General features: G+C 35.2%; 1 protein-coding gene across 1 annotated transcript; it reads right to left on the minus strand.

The window, feature by feature from the left end:
- Nucleotides 1–7398: 7398 nt before the first annotated feature.
- Nucleotides 7399–10069, minus strand: LOC149783265 (uncharacterized). Its single transcript, XM_089931496.1, has one exon. It carries the CDS (start codon nt 9952–9954, stop codon nt 7972–7974), a length of 1983 nt encoding a protein of 660 aa, XP_089787622.1. The 5' UTR covers nt 9955–10069; the 3' UTR covers nt 7399–7971.
- Nucleotides 10070–10402: the final 333 nt, after the last annotated feature.

Consider the following 10402-nt stretch of genomic DNA (forward strand, 5'->3'; position numbering starts at 1 on the left):
TGGGATATGATGCTGAATGACAGGGACAGGTTCATATGTGTCACTTATAGACTGGAATAGGGTGTTGAATAACAGGGATAGGATATTGCATGACATTGATGGACTGTGATAGGGTGTTGAATGACAGAAATTATATACTGATTGACACTAATATCCTGGGAGAGGGTACTGGATGACTGATATATGATTTTCCATGGCATTAATAAAGTGGGACAGAGCTTTGATGGCAGGGATAGAATATCACTAAACATTGATAAACTAGAATAGAGAACTGGATTAATTTTGATAGGATACTGCATAAAATTAATAGACTTGAAAGAGTGCTGCATGATGGCCATAGGATATTACATGATGGCATTGACAGAATGAATGACTAGGAGAGGATACTACATGATATTAATAGACTGGGATACTGGGTAGTGTTGGATTACTGAGAGAGGATACTGCATGCCATGATGGCCTGGGGTAGAGTGTTGAATTACAGAAATAAGATACTGATTTACATTAATATATTGGGAGAGAGTGCTGGCTGATATTGCATGACATTTATAAACTGGGATAGAGCTTTGGATGACTGGGATATGATATCAATAAACACTGACAAACTAGAATAAAGCATTGGTTTTATTCTGATAGCATACTGCATACAAGTAATAAACTTGAAAGAGTGCTGGGTGAAGGTCATTTGATATTCCATGGAATTGACAGACTGCAATAGAGTTCTGAATGACCAGGGCAGGACATCACATGACATGTGGTGGAGGGTGGTGCATGTGCCCTCTTCCCTGTCTGGGCCTGACTGTGATATGATATTACATAAGTAATAATGCTGATAGACTGCAAGAGAATGTTGGATAACTAGGGCAGGATATACCTTGATTGGGACAGAATGATAACTGTTACTGGTAGATAACTTGCATAGGATATGGTGGATGACTGGGGATACATGCTGGATAACCTACAAGGGATGATGAAGAACTTGCTGGTTGTTGTTCTTTTTATGGGTTTAATGTCATTTTTCAGCACATAATAGGCAGTATGGCTGGTAGAGGAAGAATCTGGGTAAACCCCCAGAAACAACCATCGACCCATGGGAAGCTATTGGTAAACTTTCTCACATGCACACATTGCCAGAGTGTGAGATGGGAAGCTATTGGTAAACTTTCTCACATGCACACATTGCCAGAGTGTGAGATGGGAAGCTATTGGTAAACTTTCTCACATGCACACATTGCCAGAGTGTGAGATGGGAAGCTATTGGTAAACTTTCTCACATGCACACATTGGCAGAGTATGAGACCTAAACCAACAGAGATGTGATTGATGAAGCTGAGCGCTTTAAAACATTCTGCCACCCGCTACCCCAGACTTGCTGTTGTATAACTTTTACTGTATTAAAATTGTAGTAGATTCTGAATAGCTATGTTAATCACCCAGATGTGTTGTCACAATAAAACCTTTAAGAAACTTGGTATGTGAATGAATGTAGAAACATGGGTGACAAGTTAGCTGGTTGCAATTTAAGATGATTTTGAATGAATATCAAATTGAATACATGATAACTAAAATGGTTTGGTTTGGGGTTTTCATGTTTTATGGCATGTTTTAACTGTAATGTGCTCACATGATATAATCATTCAAGTGTTGATATATCATGTTAGCACATTACAGTTAAGTTCTTTGCCCAAAGCATACCATGTTTCCAATCCTAGCCAGTATGGTATTGCATAAATATAATAAAGAATGACAATCCACATAATTAATACACAGGATTAGATGATGGGTGATCTTGACTGGAAATGCCAATTAAATATTAGTTTACTTGTAATGGCTGTTGGGGTGGGCTATGCTGAACTTGTATTCTATGCAATATTTGGAAACATATAGGACTTAAGTAATAGAACAAAACATAACTTCTTGGGGTTGTCATTTCCAGCCTCTAATTAAGTGTCATCATATAGCATCACACATTAGGAACTGGAATAATGAAAAACTCCTTTAATCTTGTGATTCTGAATAAAAGTATAGATAACAAAGGCAAAAGTTCATGATTAGCATTTAACTGATTTAGCTAAAAGTATATGCATTTTGCATTACTGGGAGTACATATTATTTCTAGATTACCCATGCAGAAATTGTATGTATTTGTAAGCAAATAATGAAATCATTAGCCAATATATATATATATATATATATATATATATATATATATATATATATATATATATATATATATATATTTGTATGGTGTTCACAAAATAAAAAAGATGAAATCAAAATTTACATAGAAATCTGAAAATATGTAGTAAAGCCTTACTGTAATTAATAATCTGTCATGTTGAATATCTGGGATTATTATCTGAGGAAAGTATGTGAAGTACCACTGTCATGTTGAATATCTGGGATTATTATCTGAGGAAAGTATGCGAAGTACCACTGTCATGTTGAACATCTGGCATCATTATCTGAGGAAAGCATGTGAAGTACCATTGTCATGCTGAATATCTGGGATTATTATTTGTGGAAAGTATGTGAAGTACCATTGTCATGTTGAATATCTGGGATTATTATCTGAGGAAAGTATGCGAAGTACCACTGTCATGTTGAATATCAAGGATTATTATCTGAGGAAAGTATGTGAAATACCATTGTCATGTTGAATATCTGGGATTATTATCTGAGGAAAGTATGCGAAGTACCACTGTCATGTTGAACATCTGGGATCATTATCTGAGGAAAGTATGTGAAGTACCATTGTCATGCTGAATATCTGGGATTATTATTTGTGGAAAGTATGTGAAGTACCATTGTCATGTTGAATATCTGGGATTATTATTTGTGGAAAGTATGTGAAGTACCATTGTCATGTTGAATATCTGAGATTATTATCTGAGGAAAGTATGTGAAGTACCATTGTCATGTTGAATATCTGGGATTATTATCAGAGGAAAGTATGTGAAGTACCATTGTCATGTTGAATATCTGGGATTATTATTTGTGGAAAGTATGTGAAGTACTATTGTCATATTGAATATCTGGGATTATTATCTGAAGAAAGTATGTGAAATACCACTGTCATGTTGAATATCTGGGATTATTATTTGTGGAAAGTATGTGAAGTACCATTGTCATGTTGAATATCTGGGATTATTATCTGAGGAAAGTATGCGAAGTACCACTGTCATGTTGAATATCAAGGATTATTATCTGAGGAAAGTATGTGAAGTACCATTGTCATGTTGAATATCTGGGATTATTATCTGAGGAAAGTATGCGAAGTACCACTGTGATGTTGAACATCTGGGATCATTATCTGAGGAAAGTATGTGAAGTACCATTGTCATGTTGAATATCTGGGATTATTATCTGAGGAAAGTATGTGAAGTACCATTGTCATGTTGAATATCTGGGATTATTATTTGTGGAAAGTATGTGAAGTACCACTGTCATGTTGAATATCTGGGATTATTATTTGTGGAAATTATGTGAAGTACCATTGTCATGTTGAATATCTGGGATTATTATCTGAGGAAAGTATGCGAAGTACCACCGTCATGTTGAATATCTGGGATTATTATCTGAGGAAAGTATGTGAAGTACCATTATCATGTTGAATATCTGGGATTATTATTTGTGGAAAGTATGTGAAGTACCATTGGCATGTTTTCATGCTGAATATCTGGAATTATTATTTGTGGAAAGTATGTGAAGTACCATTGTCATGATGAATATCTGGGATTATTATCTGACGAAAGTATGTGAAGTACCATTGTCATGTTGAATATTTGGGATTATTATCTGACGAAAGTATGTGAAGTACCACTGTCATGTTGAATATTTGGGATTATTATCTGAGGAAAGTATGCGAAGTGCCACTGTCATGTTGAATATCTGGCATTATTGTTTTTGGAAAGTATGTTAAGTACCACTGTCATGTTGAATATCTGGGATTATTATCTGAGGAAAGTATGCGAAGTACCACTGTCATGTTGAATATCTAGGATTATTATCTGAGGAAAGTATGCGAAGTACCACTGTCATGTTGAATATCTGGGATTATTATTTGTGGAAAGTATGTGAAGTACCATTGTCATCTTGAATATCTGGGATTATTATCTGAGGAAAGTATGCGAAGTACCACTGTCATGTTGAATATCTGGGATTATTATCTGAGGAAAGTATGTGAAGTACCATTGTCATGTTGTCATGTTGAATATCTGGAATTATTATTTGTGGGAAGTGTATGATGTACCAGTGATATGTTCCACTCAGTAGTGGTGGAACTGACTCATTTTCCAACACATGGGATTATTGGAATTATCATTTGTAGACGTACCACAGATTCACAAATGCAACAAGAAAAGAAAAAAAAAAACCCACATCACAGTCATAGTATTATTACCACAAAGAGTAGTACAATAAGAATGCTTGGACTGACTGTTGGGTACCAATTACCTTCTTTATACACATTTGTTGGCTATTTGTGACCCCCCCCCAAAAAAAGAAAAAAACAGAAGAAATTGCAGACACCTTTCAGCATAAAAAATAAACACTAAGCAACTTTCTTAAAGCTGTAATGTATCTTCTTCATCAGCTGATCTCCATCATTAATGTATATGTACCAAGATCATATAATGTAAAATAAATCTGACATACACGGACAAAAACTGTAAAAGTCCAATCTATTTACGGAGGTTTTAATTTATTTTTTTTTTTATGCAATTTGGTCATGTCCATCTTTCTTTATATCTCACATACTATCTTGAACAAAACTAGTCTCAGTTTGGTTACAGCTTCTTCTGAGACTTGGTGCATATCATGTACATCATCTAAATAGGCTCATATTGAGAACTTGCATATCATGTACATCATCTAAATAGACTCATATTGAGAACTTGCATATCATGTACATCATCTAAATAGACTCATATTGAGAACTTGCATATCATGTACATCATCTAAATAGACTCATATGGAGAACTTGCATATCATGTACATCATCTAAATAGACTCATATTGAGAACTTGCATATCATGTACATCATCTAAATAGACTCATATGGAGAACTTGCATATCATGTACATCATCTAAATAGACTCATATTGAGAACTTGCATATCATGTACATCATCTAAATAGACTCATATGGAGAACTTGCATATCATGTAAGCCAGCTAAATAGACTCATATTGAGAACTTGCATATCATGTACATCATCTAAATAGACTCATATGGAGAACTTGCATATCATGTACGTCATCTAAATAGACTCATATGGAGAACTTGCATATCATGTAAACCAGCTAAATAGACTCATATGGAGAACTTGCATATCATTTAAACCAGCTAAATAGACTCATAGTGAGAACTTGCATATCATGTAAACCAGCTAAATAGACTCATATGGAGAACTTGCATATCATGTAAACCATCTAAATACTCATACTGAGAACTTGTTATGCCCATGCAATATTATGTTAAAGCTATTGCTTATTTTAACATATATCAGAATGTTGTGTGTGACACAATCATGTAAACATTACTATGACAGTCTTGCTATTTTTTTTATGAACATCTATGTTGTTGTAGGGTTTAACCCCATTTTTCAGCACATGATAGGCTATATAAGGCGGCCATTATTAATGGTGTTGGAAGAACCTGGGAAATCCCTGGAAAGAACCACTGACCCTCGAGAAGCTACTGGCAAGCTTTCTCACATACCCACATTGGCCGAATCCAAGACTCGAACCAACGCAGACAATGGTGAGATGGCAGTGATCTGTAACGGAAAGCACTTTAGACCACTCTGCCACTCAGGGCCCTTTGAAAATTGGTTGTTGTTGTTGTTGTTCATGGGTTTAAAGCCATTTTGCAGCACAAGATAGGCTATACATGGTGGCCAGTATAACTGGTGGAGGAAAAACCCTGGAAAACCCAGGGAAGAACCACTGAAGAACATGAAGCTACTGGCAAGCTTTCCCACGTACCCACGCTAGCCGAGCCTTGGACTCGAACCCATGCAGACAGAGGTGAGATGGCAGTGATCCGGAACGGTGAGCGCTTTAGACCACTCGGCCACTTTGGGCCCCCTGAAAATTGGTAATATCACCACTACTATGACAGTTTTTATTTTTTGATGAACATCTTTGAAAATTGATAATGTCAACACTACTATGACAGTCTTTATTTTTTGATAAACATCTATGAAAATTGGTAATGTCAACACTACTATGACAGTCTTTATTTTTTGATAAACATCTATGAAAATTGGTAATGTCAACACTACTATGACAGTCTTTATTTTTTGATAAACATCTATGATAATTGGTAATGTCAACACTACTATGACAGTCTTTATTTTTTGATGAACATCTATGAAAATTGGTAATGTCAACACTACTATGACAGTCTTTATTTTTTGATGAACATCTTTGAAAATTGGTAATGTCAACACTACTATGACAGTCTTTATTTTTTGATGAACATCTATGAAAATTGGTAATGTCAACACTACTATGACAGTCTTTATTTTTTGATAAACATCTATGAAAATTGGTAATGTCAACACTACTATGACAGTCTTTATTTTTTGATGAACATCTTTGAAAATTGGTAATGTCAACACTACTATGACAGTCTTTATTTTTTGATGAACATCTATGAAAATTGGTAATGTCAACAAATAGAGACTAAGAATCTAACATATCACTATGCTCACATATGCCTTGTCAGGTATCATCATCTGACTTCCAGCTCAGTACAATATATCACATAATCTGGTGGATGGTTTCTTCTCAATTTTCAATTCATTGTTGTATCTATGTTATGAACATGATTAGTCCACATCCCTTATTCTCTAAACTTTCTGTACATGAAAATCAAGCGTAACCGAACAGCTGTTAAACTTTGACAATCTACAACTCTGATTACTATGTAGTTCAAAGTTTATACTTTTCTGGAATTTATAAACTCTTGTCTCACCCTAAACTACTGAATTTTGCTGACTTACATATACCCCTAGTGTCCGTTCTGGATTTTAGTTTGAACTTCATGCTACAGGCATTTTGAGAATACATGGCCATGTCTGTTATAACCATCCCTTGTGTTAACAGGTACAGTCAAATATTTATTATCTGGACAACAATTATCTGGATTATTCACTGGTATGGACTACTGCCATGCCCCACTAAATATTTAATTAATACCATGTAGATGTAGGCATAAATTTAATGAAGCAACAAATTTTGCTTTTCATGATAACAACACAGAACAGAGTTAAAGAAATCAAAGATAAAGACAATAGAACATAGTCACACAGTTAAAATTACAACGGTATTATGAATAACTAAATCATATTTTTAGAGTAAAATTAAATATAATTATAATTAAAAGAGAATAAAAGAGTTAGAAATTTTATTCTTGTACTTTGAGTTCCACTATAACAATATTTGTTTTCCATCCAGAAATCAAAAACTAATCAATCTTTATTAAAGTTTCATATTTTTGTAGTATATATATATATATATATATATATATATATATATATATATATATATATATATGCCAAAATAGAAAGGAGGAAAATAAAAAATCTGAAAATATATGCAGCCTTGCTGTAAGTAATAATCTGACATGTTTATTTGTTTGTTTAAATATTTAATTCTGTCGATGTGATGATGCTCCGGATCTGACTTTTGAAAGAATGCTAAAAGTTATGAAAAAATTGAAATCAAAACATCTAAACAAAATAATGATCTTTCTATATGATCTTTTTAGGGATGGAGGAGGTGGAGGCACACTTTACATGTATAAATCACCACCTGGTAAGATAAAAAATAAAAAATATAAACCTTAATCAGACAGCAATCCATACACTTTATTCGTTCAAGCACTTATGTCTATTAAATGAGAATGGTTGTCTTCTTTATGAGAATTATAACATTAGTAGTACAATACATCGGAAGGTCTAGTTTTACTTGTGTATAAAGTAGTGAAGGGTCTTCCTTTCTTCACCCGCATTTGTGAGAAAAAACTGCTCCAGATTCACACAGAAGGAGATTCTAATGGGGAGGATAGGAACCCCAGAAGTGATCACCTGAAGAATAACCCCATCTGATGACAGTTTATGGATATTTTGAGAACCTGATCCCACAACATAGACATTATCATCCCTGTCCACAGCTACACCACGTGGACTCTTCAGGTCATTAGCAGTGTAAACAAAACACTCTTTGCCATCAGCTAGTCTGAAACAGTACACAGCATGAGCGTCATCAACAGATATGTAGACACATGATTTGGATGTATTGAGAGCAATGAAAGCCTGACTAACACTCTTACAATCAAATTCATGATGAAATTTCTCCTTTCCATCTTTAGAAATAAGGCTCCAGTAACACTTCTTACTACTAACACCACAATAACCTGACACAACAATCTCCTCCTTACTGACAGCAGCCACGCCACAAAACATATACCTGGTTGCTACCGTCCCTGTGTTGTTAATAGAATGGTCTTTGATGGACAGAAATTGGACAGTTTTCATAAATGGAATCGTCACAGCAACTTCATTATCGTCTATTAGACACATGTCATACGGTCTGTTAGGCAATGTATACATGTTAATCAGTTTGTAGGAAATATCATACAGGCAGCATGTATTGTTACTAAAGTGAGTAAGAACCATTTCTCCATTTTGCAATAGGGCCACACCAGTATAGAGAGGGTTCTGATCATTTGGACAGTCAAGATGTATAACTTTGGACAGTTTTACCGTATGTTCTCGAAGTGGTCTAATGTTGCACTTAGTCTGCAGGATCTCAGTCTCCTCTTTGGATACAACCTTCATGAGCTCTTTTTCACCTTGGGAGAGTACCGATTGAAGGTCGCTATCCAAATGAAGCATTAATTTAATGGAATCCACTTTTTCAAATTTCTCTTGAATTTGTTCCCTGTAAGATACAAGATGTTTCATTGTCTGCCTAGTCACCAGAAACTTCTGTGTGTCTGTCCCAAGTCTGCTGACTGACTCTAGAAGAGCATAGGAGTTTCTGATGGCATTTATTAAAGACTGACATTGATGATTTTGTTCTTGTTTTCTGATCATCTCCTCTTTATAAATTCTGTCTCCTTCATCTTTAATTCTTTTCTCCAAATCGTCGAGCATAGAATTTATTTTCTTTCTGATTTCGCATATCTGCACAGTAATGTCATTTAATTGTGACTCTAGAATGCCAATATTTGTCTCATTCATTTCTGTCAATTTCGTAAGATAGCCTTCTAGCATAACCAGTTCTTGCATAATTGTCTGTGACTTCGTTTCTTTTAGTAAATCGGCAATATTTGTTTCTAATTCTAGTACCTCCTTGCATGCCTTATGATGAAGAAATGAACATGTGCCACAACAGGCAGCCTCGTGGCTCTTACAATAAAACTCGATTTTCTTCTCCTGGTGTGCCGGACAACCAAATGTCTTACTGAACGTAATGCGAAATTGTGGGTTAATACCCAATTCTTCAACTTTCAAAACCTTGTGATTTCTGCTGATTTTCATTGTTTGATGCGCAAATGAGCAGTCATCACACATTGCCTCTTCACAAACGATGCATACTGTTGTCGCGATGTTAGAAGACTTTCTTGATGAGCAGATGTCACACAGCTGCTCTACTTTCACTTTCGATTCTATCATTGAAATGGGGCTCTTGGGGAATACAGAAGCCCATTCTCCGACGGGTTTATCATTCCTTTCGGGTCTAGTAATTGTCCTACAAAGTGGACACAAAAACGCCTCAAATGTTTCCATCGTAGCATTGGCTTTCTTTGTTATATAGTCCTGAAGACAGTTTTGACAAAAGGAATGCAAACACGGTAGTTGGCGTGGTGAAGTGAACGCATCTAGACAAATTGGGCACCCTTGGCTTTCTTTGGACGACGAATCTCCGGTTGCAGTAGCCATTGCAAACTGTGACTACCAGACTTTCAACAAGCTTTCTTACTGATAATCGGTCGTGGAAATGTTCCTGTCAATGTAACTAGGTATTTAATCTTCCGGGTTGAACTTAAGATAACACAAAGACACGCTAACAGGGACCATACAAACTGAACCGGATTACCTCCAGACCGAATAAAATGCTCGGACATTACTTAAACTCACTTAAAGTAGTAAGCAAAAACTAGATACAAAACGTGACTCAATCTACAGTCAATAGATAAATGAAAGAGACTTATAGTCATTATTTAAATTTTTTGGAAATTAATCTGTCCTTAAATCTTAAATGTTACGATACGGAATACTTTAAAACAATACTCTCTCTCTCTCTCTCTCTCTCTCTCTCTCTCTCTCTCTCTCTCTCTCTCTCTCTCTGTGTGTGTTATCAAATGTTTTACAAAAACCCATAATATAA

This window comes from Sinohyriopsis cumingii, chromosome 14 (genome assembly GCF_028554795.1).
Source record: "Sinohyriopsis cumingii isolate HCF-2022 chromosome 14, ASM2855479v2, whole genome shotgun sequence".
Taxonomy (NCBI): domain Eukaryota; kingdom Metazoa; phylum Mollusca; class Bivalvia; order Unionida; family Unionidae; genus Sinohyriopsis; species Sinohyriopsis cumingii.

Coding starts and splice junctions, on each gene's coding strand:
- LOC149783265 (XM_089931496.1), bottom strand. CDS start 9,954: ATGGCTACTGCAACCGGAGATTCGTCGTCCAAAGAAAGCCAAGGGTGC.